This window comes from Chiloscyllium punctatum, chromosome 12 (assembly GCF_047496795.1).
Source record: "Chiloscyllium punctatum isolate Juve2018m chromosome 12, sChiPun1.3, whole genome shotgun sequence".
NCBI classification, from domain to species: domain Eukaryota; kingdom Metazoa; phylum Chordata; class Chondrichthyes; order Orectolobiformes; family Hemiscylliidae; genus Chiloscyllium; species Chiloscyllium punctatum.
The window spans coordinates 23,697,401-23,716,819 of record NC_092750.1 but is presented as its reverse complement, the minus strand read 5'-3'; the positions used below and the strand labels follow the sequence as shown (position 1 = coordinate 23,716,819).

General features: G+C 41.1%; 1 protein-coding gene across 3 annotated transcripts in view; it reads right to left on the bottom strand.

The window, feature by feature from the left end:
• iars1 (isoleucyl-tRNA synthetase 1) overlaps nucleotides 1-19,419 on the bottom strand; it is a 206,698-nt gene that overhangs the window by 146,894 nt on the left and 40,385 nt on the right. For all 3 annotated transcript variants that reach the window (XM_072582128.1, XM_072582130.1, XM_072582129.1), the window contains exons 6-7: nucleotides 11,722-11,839; nucleotides 9,419-9,566 (exon numbers count right to left, since the gene is read on the bottom strand). In XM_072582128.1, the coding sequence (XP_072438229.1) occupies nucleotides 9,419-9,566; nucleotides 11,722-11,839 (266 nt within the window). The remainder of the gene's footprint in view (nucleotides 1-9,418; nucleotides 9,567-11,721; nucleotides 11,840-19,419) is intronic.

Genomic DNA, 19,419 nt, shown 5'->3' with positions numbered 1-19,419 from the left:
AAGATCTTGTTTATTTGTCCTATCCATGCCCCTCATGATTTTATAAACCTCTATAATGTCACCCCTCAGCCTCCGATGCGCCAGGAAAAATAGCCTCAGCCTATTCAGCCTCTCCCTTTAGCTGAAACCCTCCAACCCTAGCAACATCCTTGTAAATCTTTGAACCCTTTCAAGTTTCACATCCTTCTGACAGGAAGGAAACCAGAACTGCACGCAATATTCCAAAAGTGGCCTAACCAACGTCCTGTACAGCCACAACATAACCTTCCAATTCCTGCACTCAATGTTCTGACCAACTAAGAAAAGCATACCATATGCCTTCTTTACTATCCTATCTATCTTCAAATTTACTTGCAAGCAACTAGGAAGCTGCACTCCAAGGTCTCTTTGTTCAGTAACACTTCCTAGGACCTTACCAATAAGTGTATACGTCTCACTGTGATTTGCATTTCCAAAATGCAGCACCTTGCATTTATCTAAATTAAACTTCATCTGCCACTCCTCAGCCCATAGGCCCATCTGATCAAGTTTTTGTTGTACTCTGAGATAACCTTCTTTGTTGTCCACTACACCTCCAATTTTGGTGTCATCTGCAAACTTACTAACCATACCTCCAAAGTTCACATCCAAATCATTTTATATTATATGATTTGGATGTGAACATTTATATGACAAAAAGTAGTGGACCCAGCACCAATCCTTGTGGCACACCACTGGTAACAGGTCTCCAGTCTGAAAGCAACCCTCTGTCTTCAACTTCAAGCCAGTTCTGGATCCAAATGACTAGTTTTCCTTCTATCACTGGAGATCTGACCTTGCTAACCAGTCTCCATTGGGGAACCTTGTCAAACGCCTTCCGGAAGTCCACATAGATCACGTCTACCATTCTGCCCTCATCAACCCTCTTTATTACTTCTATGAAAAACTCAATCAAGTTCATGAGACAAGATTTCCCACGCAAAAATCCATGCTGACTGCCCCTAATCAGTCCTTGCCTCAGCATCTTTTGAGAAGATATGCAGCTCAAGTTGAGGTTCTGGATGTAAGTTTGCTTGCTGAGCTGAAAAGTTTGTTTTCAGACGTTTCGTCACCATACTAGGTAACATCATGGGTAAGCCTCCAGTGAAGCACTAGCATTATGACCCGCTTTCTATTTTCATATTTAAGTTTCCTAAGGTTGGTGATGACACTTCCTGTTCTATTTCTCAGGGGGTGGTAAAAGGTGTCCAAGTCGATGTGTTTGTTCATAGTATTTGTTACAGTTCCAAACAAACAGACAAAACGTGCCCAGAAACCCTAGCCACTCTCTCCAACATCAAAGGCATCTCAGAAATGACTGCCACACTAGTGAGACCTCTTGGCACCATGGTATTCCACAAACCCACCAACATACTAAAACAGCAGCTAATGAATTTAAAAGACCCTATACAAACAACAAGCAAAACGAACATCATTTACAAGATACCTTGCAAGATCTATAACAAACACTTAATTGGACAGATAGGCTGAAAATTAGCCACCAGGATACATGAACATCAACTAGCCACAAAAAGACATCACTAGTATCCTTACCTACAAACGAATAAGGACACTACTTCAACTTGGACAAAACATCCATCTTAGGACAAGCCAGAGACGTGCACAAGAATTCCTGGAAGCATGGCATTCCAATCGGCACTCTATCAACAAACACATCGACTTGGACCCCATTTGCCACCCTTTCAGAAAAAAAACCTGGAAATGACACCACCAACCTAAAGAAACCTAAACACACAAATAGAAAGCGGGTCATAACACCAGTGCTTCACCAGAGGCTCACCAATGATGTTATCTAGCATGGAGACGAAACTTCTGATAACCTTCCAGCTCAGCAAGCAAACTTACAACCAGTCCTTGCCTTTCCAAATACATGTAAATCCTGTTGCTCAGGATTCCCTCCAACAACTTGCCCACCAATGTCAGGCTCACTGGTCTATAGTTCCCTGGCTTGTCTTTATCACCTTTCTTAAACTGTGGCACATTAGCCAAACTCCAGTCTTCTGGCACCTCACCTGTGAATATTAATGATATAAATATCTCAGTAAGAGGCCCAGCAATCACTTCCCCAGCTTCCCATAGAGATCTAGGGTACACCTGATCAGGTCCTAAGGATGCATCCACTTTTATAGGTTTCAAGACATCCAGCACTTCCTCCTCTGTAATATGGACATTTTTCAAGATCTATTTCCCCACATTCTATATCTTCCATGTCCTTCTCCACAGTCAACACTGATGCAAAATACTCATTTAGTATATCCCTAATCTCTTGCAGCTCCACACACAGGCTGCGTTGCTGAACTTTGAGGGTCCTATTCTCTCCCTCGTTACCCTTTTGTCCTTAATTTATTTATAAAATCCCTTTGGATTCTCCTTAACTACTTTTTGCCCTCCTGATTTCTCTCTGAAGAATACTCCTACTGCCTTTACACTCTTATAAGCATTCATTTTCTCTCTCCTGTCTATACTTGGCATACGTTTCCTTCTTTTTCTTAACCAAACCCTTAATTTCTGTCATCATCCAGCTTTCTCTTCATCTACCAGCCTTTTCTTTCACCCTAACAGGAATATACTGTCTCTGGACTCTTGTCATCTCATTTCCGAAGGCTTCCCATTTTCCAGCCATCCCTTTACCTGCAAACATCTACCCCAATCAGCTTTTGAAAGTTCTTGCCTGAAACTGTCAAAATTAGTCTTCCTCCAATTTAGAACTTCAACTTTTAGATCTGCTCTATCTTTTTCTGTCTGAAATGATCTACTCTACTTACTACTGTAGACTTACATTAAGGTTGCTTGTTAAAAACTTATGCACTTATCTGTTTCTGTGCTGTGAGCTCTCCCACACAGGTTCCTCCAAGGTCAGCTGTGAATTTCGCTGTTTATTCATTTTTCCTTGGTGCACTCTGATATCCAGAGATACATGACCTCAAACAGTGAAGGCAGTAACTGTGAAGATTTGCTGCTATGTCAGTTAGCAGCGTAGGTTTCTTTCTCTGTCTCCCTCACTGACCATGTGCTCGCTGCCTTTTGTCTGTCTTTATCCTTTTAAAAGTGTTGTTGCTTTGAGCTTTTTTCCCCCAAAGTTCCAAAACAATGCAACAGCATATAAAACAGTAATTGCTGCTCCTGGAATTCGAGGAAATAACGTTGAACACCTAAAATTCCTCAAAAAAGGAGTAACTCTTACAGCCACAATTTTTCCCATCCTCTTTCTTTTGCTTCTTAAATCAGAGATGATGAGAAACTTTCTATGTAAATTTTAAGTTTTAACAGTTTCACTGAGTCTTGTTTTTGCAAATAATTGCTCTGCTTTAGAGATCATATGTAATGTTTTGAAATTGACTGGATCAAAATATTGAATTAGAGAATTAATTTTCTAAGCTTTCCAAATTTCATCAGTATGTGCAGGATCTGTTTTCCAGTTTTCTCTATTTTAATTAAAACATGCTTTTGTAGCATGATCAAAACTGAACAAAGTATCTAAGCTGTGATTAACGTAAAACCTTTAAGCTCAATGAATTTCCGTCTAATTCTTTGATAACAAATCGCAGATGGCGACGAAACAGACTACAGACAGGAGGTGGAAGACCTGGAAAATGGTGCACTGAGAACAACCTAGCTCTCAATGCCGGCAAAACCAAGGAACTCATTATTGACTTTCAACAGGATGTTACTCATGCCACCCCTTACACATTAACAGCACAGAGGTGGTCCGAGTGGAGAGTGTCAAGCTCCTGGGAGTGATCATTCACAACAAGCTTTCCTGGACTCTTCATGTGGATGCACTGGTTACAAAGGCCCAACAACGTCATTTCTTCCTCAGGCAGCTGAGGAAATTTGGCATGACGGCAAATATCCTTGCCAACTCTTATAGGTGCGCCATCGAAAGCATTTTGTCTGTATGTATCATTACCTGGTATGGCAAGATCAGAGACGCTTACAGAGTGTGGGGAACTCGGCCAGGACAATCACCCTGACAATGTTTTTCTACAACCTCAACCATCAGGGAGAAGGTACAGAAGCCTAGCACATGCACCAGCCAGTTTTGTAACGTTTCTACCCTACTGTTGTTCGGATACTGAATGGACTCACAAACTCTTAACATTTGCCTGCACCTGTGTTTTTGTTTTTTGCTGTTGTTTACCTATTATTTACTTACCTATGTGACTTAACTCGGTGATCTGCCTGTATTGCTCGCAAGACAAAGCTTTTCACTGTGCCTCAGTACATGTGACAATAAATTCAATTCAATTTAGCATTGCTGTGTCTTTCCAATAAAATTGATATTACTGAAATTAGTTTGACATTTATTCCATCTCACCTTTTAAGTGAGTAAATATGAAAATGCACTACATAACATCTTGATTTCACAACTATTCTAAATCATTCTCCTTCATGTTTACAACTTTATTTTGTTTTCAGCAAATTCAAGCAATTAAAATTTAGTTTGGTCATGTAAATTTAAACAATACAAGTCCGAGTATCAACTTAATAAGGTGTCATTCAATAATTCCCCGAAATACTAAAATAAATTTTCCAGCACATTTCATCTGCCTTGCAGGCCATGTTGAAATCTTAATCCTAACAGTTGTTTATGTTCCATTCTGGAACTATGGTAGCCAATAAGATTTTTGAAGTTTTTCAGAAGATCATCAATACTGGCCACATCTACTCCATATTCTGAGTAAAATGAGTGAGAATTTTTAAACTGGAGATTTGAGAGAGAAATTACAGGGGAAATGAAGAGCCAGTTGAGTGGATTAGAAGAACAGGAGTGAAAGGTCAACTGGAGGCTAAGAACAGTCAAATTATAGATGTGCTGAAGCTTTCAGATGATGGAAGGTGAGGGCCACCCAGGAAAACAATAGAATGATCTTCAGTACTGAATAGTTCCAGTAGCAGATTCGCTGGGTCAGGGACAGAGTGCAACAGGAGGATAGTTTGTCTTTCTGATGGAGAGGATATGAAGTTGGAAATAGTTCAATGCCTACGAAGACAACAAAAGTGGTAACATTTTAAAAGAAAAACAAAGTGTTATACGGTGCTTTTCATGATCATCGAAGGACTCAAAGCACTTTATAACAAATGAAATACCAACCGAAGGATTGAAATACCAACTGTTGTAATGTAGGAAACAAGCATTTCATAGTTCGATTAAACAGGGCTAGCATAACTTAATGTCGATGAAATCATGCCTGGTGAATTTGCTAGAATTCTTTGCAGAAGTAACAAGCAGGATAAAGAAGCAACAGTAGATGCTGAATTTTAGAAGACATTTAGACAGTTGCCACATACCTGATATCAGGCTAGTGAACCTTCTTTGGACTGCCTCTAGTGCCAAACTATCTTATTTTAAATAAGGAGTTCAAAACCATTTACAGTATTTCATCTGCATATTACTTAATGAGAAGAGTTCTGTGGCGAGGATAGAATACTTGCAATACATCAAGGGCTGCCTCATTAATACAAGACAGAGAGTTAGGATGAGGGGGCATTTTCAGGTTGGCAACCTGTAACTAGCAGCGAGGGATCACTGCTGGGGCCACAATTATTTACAATATACATTAATGACTTGGATGAGAAAACTAAATGTTCTCTCACCAAGTTTATGAATAGAGGAGCTGAATATTATTAAAAGAAATATTTAGAAAACTACAGACAAAGTGATTAATTAAACATTAACAAGTTGACTCCTTGTGCATAATTCAGAAAAGCCAACATCTCAGTTCAATGGAATGTTGGTCTTATTTCAAAGGGAATGGAATATAAACGGGAGGATGTTTTGCTAAAATTATACACGATACTAGTCAGACCGCAGATGAAATACTGTAAATGGTTTTGAACTCCTTATTTAAGGTAAGATAGTTTGGTGCTAGAGGCAGTCCAGAGAAGGTTCGCTACCATGATATCAGGTATGGGGCAACTGTCTAACAAGGAGAAGTTCAGGAGACTGAGCCTGTACTCATTGGAATTTAGAAAAATGAGGCAAATTTCTTGAAACAGGCAAACTTCTTAGGGGACTTGAAAGGGTAAATGCAGAGAGTTGTTTCCCCTTATAGCAAAGTCCAGGACCACAAGGCATAGTCAGATGGACACATTTTCTAATCAGTCAGGAAATCAAGAGTTATAGGGAAAAGGCAGCAAAGTAGAGTTGAGGATTATCAAATCAGCCATGATTTCATTGAATGGTGGAGCTGACCTAACGGGCTGAATGGCATATTTCTGCTCGTACATTTTATGGAGTTAATATTCACATAGTGTAATGGGATAATTACAAGATAATCTACTTTGGTGACATTGACAAAGGGATAACATTGGCCAGGATACCTGGGATAACTCTCTTGTTCTTCCTGAATACAGGATCTTTTATATCCAAGCAGGCAGAGGAGACTTTGGTTTGCCCTCTCAACCAAAAAGTGGCACTGCTGTGCAATGTTCATTGAATACTGCATTGAAATATCTTGAATTTTTTGTTCATAAGCTGGAAATGGAGCTTGAATCTTAAAGAGTCACAGGTGATAACAACCAAGCATGGATGACAGACCATCCAAGACAGTCACCGAGACAGGATGATAGAGAATTTCAAAAAAACAGAAAATACTGGAAAAACAGCAGTCCAGCAGCACACATAGAGAAAGAAAGTCAGTTAAATGTGATAGGTCTTTGATATTTTATTATTATCACAGCTGATAGCAAGCAGATGTGAGTGAAATTTGACTTGATAGATCAAGTAAATTGTCAATCCTAACTTAACTCTAGTTTCTTACTCAAAATAACTCTTTCTATCCTGTGTCCTTGAACAGTAGAAGCAGTTTAAGACACCTTTTTTCAGCTCTGAACAGATGGAGATTCCTTTCCAACTCAAAACCTGGAGACTTCTACAAAATGAAATAAAAACTGCCCTTTGACTATGACAGGTTGTCTCCTGAACTTAACCTACAAGTGGTCCCAGGCCATCTGATTCTCTGTATAACAAAGAAGTTCAACTTTGTAAATGCTTCATTAATTTGAATCATTTAACTTTATTGTGCATTCTTGGCCAAGGGATCTTTCTGACCTTGGTTAAGAAAAAGAAGTCAACTCACAGCACAAGAGAGCCAGGTTCAATTCCAACCTCGGGCGATTGTCAGTGTGAAGTTTGCATAGTCTCCCTGTGTTTACATGGGTTTCCTTCCACAACCTAAAGATGTGCAGGCGAGGTGGAGTGGTCATGCTAAATTGCCCACAGTGTCCAAGGATGTGCAGGTTAGGTGGACTGGTCATGGGAAATGTAGGGTCGGGGAATGGGTCTGGGTGGGATGCTCTTTGGAGGGTTGATGTGAACTCAATGGGCTGAATGGCCTGCTGCCACATTGTAGTGATTCTATAAATACTTTAAGACAACTGAACTCATGTACACAAGAGAAAACCAAAAAGCGGGGAAGAGCTCAAGTAATCTAGGCATCTCAGAATAGGTTACAGATGTTTTGAAAAATATTTAAAACTGTCATACCAATTAACTTTCCTTAAAACCTTCAAAACAACCAGGAAACAAAACACGAACATGAAAGAATCAGATTGGAAAGATTACACAATTTCAACTTTGCAGGAACACCCCGGATAAACCTGCTGAACCTATATATGCTTATTTGAGGCAAAGTAGTTTAATCTCTCCTAAATTTGACTATTTCTTGTCTTTTTCATGTAAAACAGTAAACCGTTCTTTCATCTTTGCAAGATATCAAAAATGGTAAGCTTCCCTTACGTGATTCTGACTTGGAACTAGGGCCAAATTTGTGCTGCAGTGTGGGTATTCCTACACCACATGAGCTGCAACAGTTTAAGAAAGCAGCTCAACACAACCATGTAAAGGACAATTAGAGATGGGCAATAGTGAGTGAGCTAGCGATGGCTACATCCTGTGAATGAGTACAAGTTTAGGATGTGAATCTTTAAAGTAGAGGGAGAGTTGATCACAGAAAATTAAGAACAAGGTCTGTATTCAGTTAAGTAGGTCTAGAGGAAGAAAGAGGATGGGAAGTGGGCGGCACGGTGGCACAGTGGTTAGCACTGCTGCCTCACAGCGCCAGAGATCCGGGTTCAATTCCCGCCTCAGGCGACTCTCTGTGTGGAGTTTGCACGTTCTCCCGTGTCTGCGTGGGTTTCCTCCGGGTGCTCCGGTTTCCTCCCACACTCCAAAGATGCTAAATTGTCCGTAGTGTTAGGTAAGGGGTATGGGTGGGTTGTGCTTCAGCGGGTGCGGTGTGGACTTGTTGGGCCGAAGGGCCTGTTTCCACACTGTAAGTAATCTAATCTAATCTAATCTAAGAACACGAGACAGTGCAGTTTGATGGACACTGAAATTTATTCAGTATTGGTGAAGAAAAGGTGAAGTATGACATTTAGGCAGCAGAGAAGTGTCAGGAGAAGGAAAATTAGTTCTCTGAAACTGTGGCTGGTTGCAGCATATTAACCCAGCTAAGGCAGAGGGCTGGTGAGGAACAGCTATTAAAAATCAAGCGGAATTGGCTTATACAAAATGGGGACTAAAAGGGATGCAATTGATGGCATACAATCAGAGACCGAAGGTACACAGAGCCAGTCAGTTTCAGAAAGGATTCATGAGCAAAAAATATGCAATGATTATGTTTTCCTGGATGGCAGACAAAGAGTCATGATTTGTGGGAGATAGAGAAGTTGCAGTCATCAGTGTTAGAATTCCACACTCTCTTCTTCTGGGTGATGAATGATCACTATTCTGAATGATGCAACAATGCACAAAATTGCCTAAAAGGATATTTGATGATTTTTAACGTTAATGCTGAATACGGCAAGGCATTTGCTGGTAACAGAATTTCACTAACATCACTGACTTAAAACTCATTCAAAATGAGCAAGCTGACTTAGTCAAGCAATTTGTAATGGACCTAGGAAGTCAGGAGGAAACTATTTATATTTCAAGGACCATTTATTTTCACAGTCTCCAAGATCTCTTAGAATGTCTGAAAATCTTCAACTGTCAAGTTACCATCGTCTTACCAGACCATGGGACTGTTCTCTCATCAGAAAGAGACAATTGGTGGTGATTTAATGTGCAGGGCACCATACCTCAGGCAACAGGAGAGGTTGAGAAGGACAGCTCTTCATGGTGAGCTCAGCCAATTTGGGGATTGAACATACATTGTTGGCATCACACTGCTCCGCAAACTCACCGTTCAGCCAACTGAGCCAAATCTCTTCCACTGTACAGTGCACATCATTCTTTACCAAAAAATAACCTCTGACTCACTGGTAAGCAATGCCATGGGTGATCTGCAATTTTAATCTCCTAGAACAATAAACAACTTGAAATATATAGCTGAGATTTTAAACAGGCCATAATTTGATTTAGAACAAATTTTACCTTTGATTTTTACATATTGATATTCTGGACTGACACAAACAGCAAGGTTGCTAGGTAAGGTCCAGGGTGTTGTTGTCCAAGCAACCAGGGAAACACTTTCATCTTCCTCCAGTGGAAAAGTCACAATAACAGAAGGATCTTGAACATCCTACATACAATGAAATATAAAGCATAATTTGTATTAAAAATTACAACTAGGGACAATTCTGTTCAACTACTTCTTACACATATGCTTCCTGTAAAAGTTGAACTCTGACACTATAATTGAAAACATGCTTAAAATTACCTAGATCAAGGATTAATAAGAAAATTTGATTACTTATTCCAAACAATTAATGACATTCAAGTTGGGTCTGGCTAAAAAGTTAAAGAAAAAATTCAAAAGACTAAGTTAAAATAGAGCAAAGAACTGCTGATGCTGGTGATCCGAAACAAAAACAAAGTGCTGGAGAAACTCAGTCTTGCAACATTTGTGAAGAGAAAAACAGAGTTAATACTTTGAGTGCAGTGACCTTTTGTCAGAATTGTGTACTTGGTAAGCTCGAGCATGCATTTGGAATCATAAAATGGCAGAGCATAGGAGGCTATTTGATTCCTAGCATTTTCCTGTAGCCCTGCAAAATTTCTCTCTTCAGGTGCGTATCCAAATTTCTTTTGAAAGCCACAACGGAATTTGACATCACCAGACTGTGAGTGCGTTCCAGTGCCTAATCACTCATTCTGTCGTAATGTTTTCCTCATTTCTTTTGTAATTTACTTTATACCTATCATCCTTTCTCCACCATCTGGCTCAAGGGAAGTTTCTCTTTATGTCCCTGATTAGATCATCCTTCCATTTTGAATCTTTCCATCAAATGCTCTTCAAGAAACACACCACCAGTTCATCCAATCATTTCAAGTAACCAAAGTTCACCATCCCCACAACCATTCGCCTCTTTTCTGCACACTTCTAAACTTTCATACTATTATGAAGTGATGATCTCAGAGGAGTCACAATATTCCAAATGAGCCTGAATTCAGTGCTTCATTAATGTTAATCAGAACCTCAGTGCTTTTCAATCCCATACATTTATTTAGCTAGCTAGCTCAGTTGGTTCGACAGCTGGTGATGCAGAGTGATGGCAACAGCGTGATGTCAATTCCCACATCAGCAGAGATTACTGTGAAGAATTTTTCTTTTCAACCTTTCCCTCGCCTGACACCTGGTGACCATCAAGTTAAATCAACTCGCTAATGACAGTAATATTTCTATGGTCTGGTAAGACAATGCCCACTTTAGTGTTAATTTTTATTTATAAGGATTAGTAGCCCATATGTTTTGTTAACCACTTCTTTAACCTGATCATCCTATCAACTAATGCTGCACATATAACCCAAAGGCACACAGCTCCTGCACACTTTAGAATTGCAAACTATATTTCATGTTATCTCTCAGTAGTCTTCCTATTGAAAAACATCACAATTTCGCCATTTTTCTTTTAAAGTGGTTATTAGTTTCAATGGACAAGGAAAATTTAGTCAACCACTACTTTGTGAATAAACACTTGACTAAATAAGTTTGCACCCCACAAATGCAAGCATTACATAGTCAACTGTCTTCTGTAGAAGGGTCACCTGCAGAGGTACAAACACTGCAATATATCAGATTAGTCCCAACTGAAGAGGAAGAAATTGACAATTTCCTTCAATGAATTATTGGTCCTTGACTCTTCATATAGATAAATTTATGCAAGATGGACATTTACCCATGTATTAACTTCAAATGTTTTGTTCATATGTAAATTGATACTATGTTTATGGTCCCTTTAGAAATGTTCAGAGCGCCTTTGGTGACTTTTATTGCATCAATTTCCCCATCAAGACAGCCCGGGGGGAGGGGGGGGAAGCGGTTGAGGCAATTAGGGCAGCATTACTACTTGGCTCTAATGCTGTCATGTCTGAGTAGATAGATTAACTCAGAAAACAGCTTTTGCCTAGATGGGTTTATCTGCAACAACTGAGGCAATTGTGTCCTATTATTTGGATTTACTCCTCAGCCAAAGAGGATTGCAATGGATCGCTCTTGCTTGTATAGCAAAAATAAATTACTTGATTGTAGGGATTGAGAATTATTTTTGAATCACTGAATGTTTCACCAATTCCAAGTTTCATTAAGAACCATTTCTGACAAGAGTTAAACTGTTAGAAATAGAATGATAGTCCACAAATAACCACCTAAAGCAGCCTGTAAAACCCACATGAGAAGTAACACTGCTGCAATAATGCTAGCCATCTTTAAAAGCAATTAGGAAATTAACTGTTACCTTATAATTTTGATGTGATTCAAAATTAGAGAGAGGGGTGTTGCATGCAGTAGAAAATGGCATAACTTTCACTCCTCTGTAGACCAGTCCCTTGTCATATAGCTGTTTGAACACCCACCTAAGAAGAAAACAGATATCAAGAAATACAGAACTACATTTTCATTAACATTTAACATGAACTAGTATCCAGTTAAGGCACTTGTCACATTTTTGGCAGTAAATGTTGAAGCCCAGAATGAGGGGTCACAGTCTAAGGGCACAGGGAAGGCCACTTACAACTGAGATTAGGAGAAATTTCTTCATCCAGAGTGTGGTGGCCTATGGAATTCTCTGCCCCAGAATTCAGTTGATGACAAAACATTGAATGTTTTCAGGAAGTAATTCAATATAGTTACCCTAATTGCCACCCTAACTGCTTCAACCACACACATATCAGTGATGTCCTGGTGGGGAATCAAAGGGTTTGAGGAGAAAGTGGAAAGAGGGTACTGAGGTGGATACTCAGCCATTATTATATTGAATGATGGAGTAGATATGTAGGGCGAATGGGCAACTTTCGTTCTGATTGTCTTCGTCTGTTTCTACTTTTGTACTGTGCTATTTTGCTTAAAAAGACCCTTTACTGCTGCCTTTTAAAAAGTAATCCTAGGTATGCTGCCTTCATCAATCCTTTTGCATTTTTGGTATCTCCACTGCACTGTTTGCATTTGTTAAATGCACATATGCAAAGTATATTCATTTATTGCCCTCTTTCTCAAGAGCCATGCAGAAGCCTGTTAAGATTGTTTCTTTCTGAAGTCGGTTTCTTGTGGATTGTATCTGCTAAAAAGTTAATTATTTAGCCACATTGTGTGTCAACCATGGCTTAATTGATCGTGATTCGGAGATGCCGGTGTTGGACTGGGGTGTACAAAGTTAAAAATCACACAACACCAGATTGTGTAATTAGAAGCACACTAGCTTTCAGAGCGACGCTCCTTCATCAGGCGATAGTGGAGGGCTCGATCGTAACACAGAATTTATAGCAAAAATTTACAGTGTGATGTAACTGAAATTATACATTGAAGAATTGATTGTCTGTTAAGCCTTTCATCAGTTAGACTACAGTGATAGTTTCACTTCTTTCATGTTGAAGGTGTTAGCCCCCTGTGTTCTCTGTCTATGACCTGATGTTTAGATTGTTAGCTCACTTTTTAGATTGGAATCAGAGTTTTACATAAATTCATGCAGTTTTTGAGCTCAGAGTTCAACATGAATGTATGTGGTTTTGGAGCAAAGTGCAATGTAACTCTGCAAGTACAAAAAAATTCACCACACAAAATATATGTGTGCATGTGGGTCTTTGTCTGTGTGTGTGTGTGTGTGTGTGTGTGTGTGTGTGTGTGTGTGTAGTGCAATGGTGATCACCTGTAATGTGACATGTACAAGGTGGGAGGTGTTCCCACGCGTAATAGTGGTATCTATGTCCACAATCTGACACGTCTTGCAGCGTCCACCGTGACAGGGTTGTATGGAGTTGTCCTGAGAGACGGGCAGTTTGCTATGAACAATGATCTGTCTGAGGTTTGGCGGTTGTTTAAAGGCAAGTAGTGGAAGACCTTCCCCACACCTCCATGGCAGGTAACTGACTCAGCCAACATTGTCTATCTTATAAGTTGCAGGCAAGGATGCCTGGAGGCATGGTACATTGGGGAAACCGAGCAAAGGCTACGACAACGGATGAATGGGCACCACACAACAATCAACAGACAGGAGGGTTCCCTCCCAGTTGGGGAACACTTCATTGGTCCAGGATATTCAGCCTCGGACCTTCGGGTGACCATCCTCCAAGGTGGACTTCGGGACGGGTAGCAGAGGAAAGTGGCCGAGCAGAGGCTGAAAGTTAAGTTCGGTACCCATAGGGAGGGCCTCAACCGGGACCATGGGTTCATGTCACATCACAGGCGATCACCATTGCACTACACACACACACACACACACACACACACACAAACAGACACCCACACAGTCTTATAGACACACACACTCCCACACATGCACCCCCTCACAGACATAAGACACTCTGCACTCACTACACACACACACACACACACACACACACACACACACACACACACACAACCCCCACCCCAGACAGACACACACACAGTCAGACAAAGACCCACATGCACACATATATTTTGTGTGGTGAATTTTTTTGTACTTGCAGAGTTACATTGCGCTTTGCTCAAAAACCACATACATTCATGTAGAAATCTGAGCTCAAAAACTGCATGAATTTATGTAAAACTCTGTTATCTCACTTTTTTGATTGGAATCAATCTAAACATCAGGTCATAGACAGAGAACACAGGGGGCTAACACCTTCAACATATTGTCTAGCTATCACCATTGTTAACAGCTAACCCGAGAATGCAACTTTAAAAAAAAAGGGTATGTGATTTACACATGAAAGTGAAACTATCACTGCATTCTAACAGATGAAAGGCTTAGCAGACAATCAATTTTTCAATGTATAATTTCAGTAACATCACACTGCAAATTTTTGCTATAAATTCTGTGTTACGATCGATCCCTCCACAATCACCTGATGAAGGAGCGTCGCTCCGAAAGCTAGTGTGCTTCCAATTAAACCTGTTGGACTATAACCTGGTGTTGTGTGATTTTTAACTTAATTGATCATATTTGCATGTGAGTCACAACATTTTCCAGCAATAATTTATTCACTTCAACTTATTCACTTTGCTAGTTTTACATTGCTTTTCTCTTTGAATAAACTGCATATTGACGTCTTACCGGAAAAACACACATTTGATAGTGCGTTGTCAACCTTGATATAGCGCCAGAGACTCAGGTTCAATTCCTGCCTCAAGCAATTGTCTGCGTGGAGTTTGCACATTCCCCCCGTGTCTGCTTGGGTTTCCTCTGGATGCTCCGATTTCCTCTGGGTGCTCCGGTTTCCTCCCAGTCCAAACATGTGCAGGTTAGGTGAATTGGCCATGCTAAATTGCCCATAGTGTTAGGTGAAGGGGTAAATGTAGGGGAATGGATCTGGGTGGGTTGATCTTTGGAGGGTCGGTGTGGACTTGTTGGGCCCAAGGGCCTGCTTCCACACTGTAAGTAATCTAATCTAATCTAATCTAATCATATTCCTGTAAGCCATTAACGTAGACACTGTTCATTGACTTTCAGTGTTATAATTTTAAATAAAAATTCTTTTTATATATCACAAGAACAACATAGATATGTGAGAAAAAAGGGCTTTTGTCCTCAGTCATTCCAGATGCGATGCATGAGAAACATCAAGGTTGACAACGCACTGAAGGAGTGCTGCAATGTCAAATGTGTGTTTTCCAGGTAAGACGTCAAACCAAGGTCTCATTTGTCTGCTGAGGCAGAAGCATCACATCCCCTTGTTATTTAAAATAGCTGTGGACTTAAGTCCTACACATTCTGTCCAATATATATCCATCCGTCAGCAACACAAGAAAAAGTATTGTTTTGGGGGATTTGTTGTGTGCTATGCTTCTTTTATTACAATTGTGGCACTGTTTTGAAAAGTATCTTATTGGTTGCGAAGCGTTTTGTAATTTCTGATGGTTGTGAAAAGTGCAAGTTTGTTTCCATCAAGTCCAGCCAAAATGACAATTTTAGTTTTACTTGAGACATAGCTCCGCCTGCTGGTCTCTGGTGAAAGCACACTTCCTTGAGACAGAAACTTGAAATTTATTGGTGCATTACATGTGCACATTAAGCCGAACTAGCTGTTTGCTTTATACATGATTAGTCAATTATTATGACTCTTTCAATATGTGAATCAAAATTTTTGTGGGTATTAGGCACAAGTTGAAAATATATGGATTGTTTCTTAAAGCATTTTTTTCCCTTTCTTCATCTTCACCTCAAAGGATCAATGTCTTGTTGAGCCCATAACTGGGACCCATAATTGCTAGAGGCCCACTGATACCTCCTACATTCGATACACAATAGAAAGAACATGTGTGTTGGCTATCTATATGCCTTTACAAAAACTGAACTGAACTTAAATCTGGTCTTCACTAGATGCCCACATATATACACTTCAGTGCCTGCTGCTAAAATGCAATGAAAATGATGACACAGTACTAATTTTCCACCCACTAACCATAATTGATCGAGAATGCTCGATTACATTAGGATTGAACATTAATCTGCATAGGTCACATACTGCTGAGTTAACCCTGCAGAATTATTTAGACAAGTCACTCAAGATTTCAAAATTAACTCAATGAAGGAAAAAACTAGCTAAAGCTGATCCAGGCAAGTTGTTCACAATGCTCAGAGAGATCAAATACAGACTAGGGTAAAGAAGGCTGAAAGAAAAGGTTTTCTAGTCACATGCACCTTTTTTTCTCAGGGTCACCAAATGGAAAAAAAAATTCACTCAAGCACACAGTGCTTGACGATTTGACTTATTGTAGTCACATGTACCTAAGTACAGTAAATAACTTTGCTTTCCGTGCAGTACAGGCAGATCACAGCAAACAAGGCCAAATAGATTACAGGATGCTTAGATAGAGTGGGGTGTGCAAGGTTACGGCTTCATAGGAGGTGCATAAAGCAAGATCAACATTATTTGAAATTCGAAAGGTTCATTCAACAGTCTAATAATAGCAGGAAAGAAGCTGTTCTTGAAACCATTTGTGCATGTGTTCAAGTTTCTCTATTTTCTGCCTGGCAAAAGAGGTTGGAAGAGAGCATGATCAGGATGGGAAGGATCTTTGATGATGTTGGCAGCCTTTCCACGGCAAGGACAAATGTAAATGAAGTCTACACATAGAAGGTTGGCTTCTGCCATGTTCTGGGCAATGCACACAACTTTGTGTAGTTTGTTACAGTCCTGGGCAGAGCGGTTGCTGCACCAAGCCATTATTGACCCAGATAGAATACTTTCCATGGTGCATACGTAACAGTTGGCGAAGGTCCTTATGGACATGCTGAATTTCTTAAGCCAGCTGAGGAAGTAGAGGTGTTGTTGCGCCTCTTGACCATCTCCAGACTTCCTGGCTCAAAGGTAGGGATGCCACCACTGTGTCACACAAGTTCTGGGATAATCTCAGATCAAAGCCAGCCTGATTGTTTTTGTACCTGGACTTTCAGAAAGCTTTTGATAAAGTCCCACACAAGAGGTTAGTGAGTAAAATTAGGGCGCACGGTATTGGGGGCAAAGTACGAGATTGGATAGAGAATTGGTTGGCTAATAGGAAACAAAGGGTAGTGATTAACGGCTCCATTTCAGAATGGCAGGCAGTGACCAGTGGGGTACCGCAGGGATCCGTGCTGGGACCGCAGCTTTTTACAATATATGTAAATGATATAGAAGATGGTATCAGCAATAACATTAGCAAATTTGCTGATGATACAAAGCTGGGTGGTAGGGTGAAATGTGATCAGGATGTTAGGAGATTACAGGGTGACCTGGACAAGTTAGGTGAGTGGGCAGATGCATGGCAGATGCAGTTTAATGTGGATAAATGTCTGGTTATCCACTTTGGTGGCAAGAACAGGAAGGCAGATTACTACCTCAATGGTATCAAATTAGGTAAAGGGGCTGTTCAGAGAGATCTGGGTGTTCTTGTCCACCAGTCAATGAAGGCAAGCATGCAGGTACAGCAGGTCGTGAAGAAGGCTAATAGCATGCTGGCCTTCATAACAAGAGGGATTGAGTATAGAAGCAAAGAGGTGCTTCTGCAGCTGTACAGGGCCCTGGTGAGACCACACCTGGAGTACTGTGTACAGTTCTGGTCTCCAAATTTGAGGAAAGACATTCTGGCTATTGAGGGAGTGCAGCGTAGGTTCACGAGGTCAATTCCTGGAATGGCAGGATTGCCTTACACGGAAAGACTGAAGCGACTGGGCTTGTATACCCTTGAGTTTAGAAGACTGAGAGGGGATCTGATTGAAACGTATAGGATTATGAAAGGATTGGACACTCTGGCAGCAGAGAGCGGCGGGAGCTGGGCGGAAGTTCAGACGGAGCGCAAAGCTGGTCGGGTAGGTAAGTGATTGTTATATAAAGAACTTACCTCGACGCCAACGGTCGTTTCGCAGCAGAGAGCGGCGGGAGCTGGGCGGAAGTTCAGACGGAGCGCAAAGCTGGTCGGGTAGGTAAGTGATTGTTATTAAAGTGGGTGTGTTCTAAACCACAGGTCCTACAAAGTAGGGTCTCCCTCCCTCCCTCCTCCTCTAACCTTAATTAAGAGTCCACAGAGTTGCCATAGGAAGAGGGTCTAAGGAAGTTTAGATCGAAGAGTGAGGCTTCAGCTCAGGAATCTTGATAAAGAGGTTGAGTAAAGAGATTACGCCACAGTTGAAGAGGGTGAAGACATGACTGCTCAGCTGGTTCAGTGCGCTACGTGTTTGATGTGGCAAGTCAACGACTCTGGTGTGTCTGGCTCGTATATGTGTGGAAAGTGTGCGCACATTCAGCAATTGACCGAGCATATTGCAGCACTGACGAAAGAACTCGAAGACCTTAGGCTCATCCGAGAGAACGAGATCTTTCTGGACAAGACCTTCAGTGATGTTATTACACCAATCATGCCAGAAGAGAGCAGAAGAGTGCAGACGATGAGGAAGGCAGAGAGGAGACAGGTGCAAGAGACGCCGGGAGAAGTACCTGTCAGGAACAAGTTGAAGCTTTTGGAAACAGTAGAGTCTGATGACACTACCAGTTCGCAAGGCGGCCATGTTTGTCAATCAAAAGTTGCCGCAGAAGCAGAGCGGAAGAGTCGGACATCACATAGAGCCGTGGTAATAGGGGACTCCATCGTGAGAGGAACTGACCGGGGTTTTTGTGGCAGCAGACGGGATTTAAGGATGGTGTGTTGCTTTCCTGGTGCTAGAGTGAAAGACATCGCGGACAGAGTGCAGGACATCCTCAAGGACGAGGGTGAAGAGCCCGAGGTGGTGGTACACGTCGGCACAAATGATGTCGGGAAGAAGAGGAGGAACATACTACAGCGAGACTTCGCAGAACTAGGAAGAAGGCTAAAAAGCAGGACGTCCAAGGTGGTTATCTCCAGTTTGCTTCCAGTTCCTCGGGCTAGTGTGGCCAGAAACCGGGAGATAATGGACTTGAACGTGTGGTTGGGGAACTGGTGCAGGAAGCAAGGTTTCAAGTTCTTGGATCACTGGGGTATATTTTATGGTAACCATAAATTCTACAAGAGAGATGGCTTGCACCTTAATAGAACAGGGATCGGCATACTGGCAGGCAGGTTTTCTGCTGCAACACCGCTACATTTAAACTAAGTAGCGGGGGGGAGGGGACAAGCTGGATGTTTAAAAAGGAAATTGAAGGGGTAGTTAGAACAAGAGAAGTCAAGAAAGACAACTGTATCAAGGAGGCAGAAAACTGGAAAAGGCATCATGCTGTAAAGTTGAGTGAAATAAGGGTTGAGGGGAAGAGTGAGAGCAGTAACAAATTAAAAATTCTATATATGAATGCACGAAGCATTAGACACAAGGTGGATGAGCTTGAGGCTCTTTTGGAAATTGGCAGATACGATATTGTGGGGATAACTGAGACGTGGCTTCATGGGGACAGGGCCTGGGAAATGAATATTCAAGGCTACACGTGTTATCGTAAGGATAGACTGACGGGCAGAGGGGGTGGGGTGGCCTTGTTGGTAAGGGAGGATATTCAGTCCCTTGCGC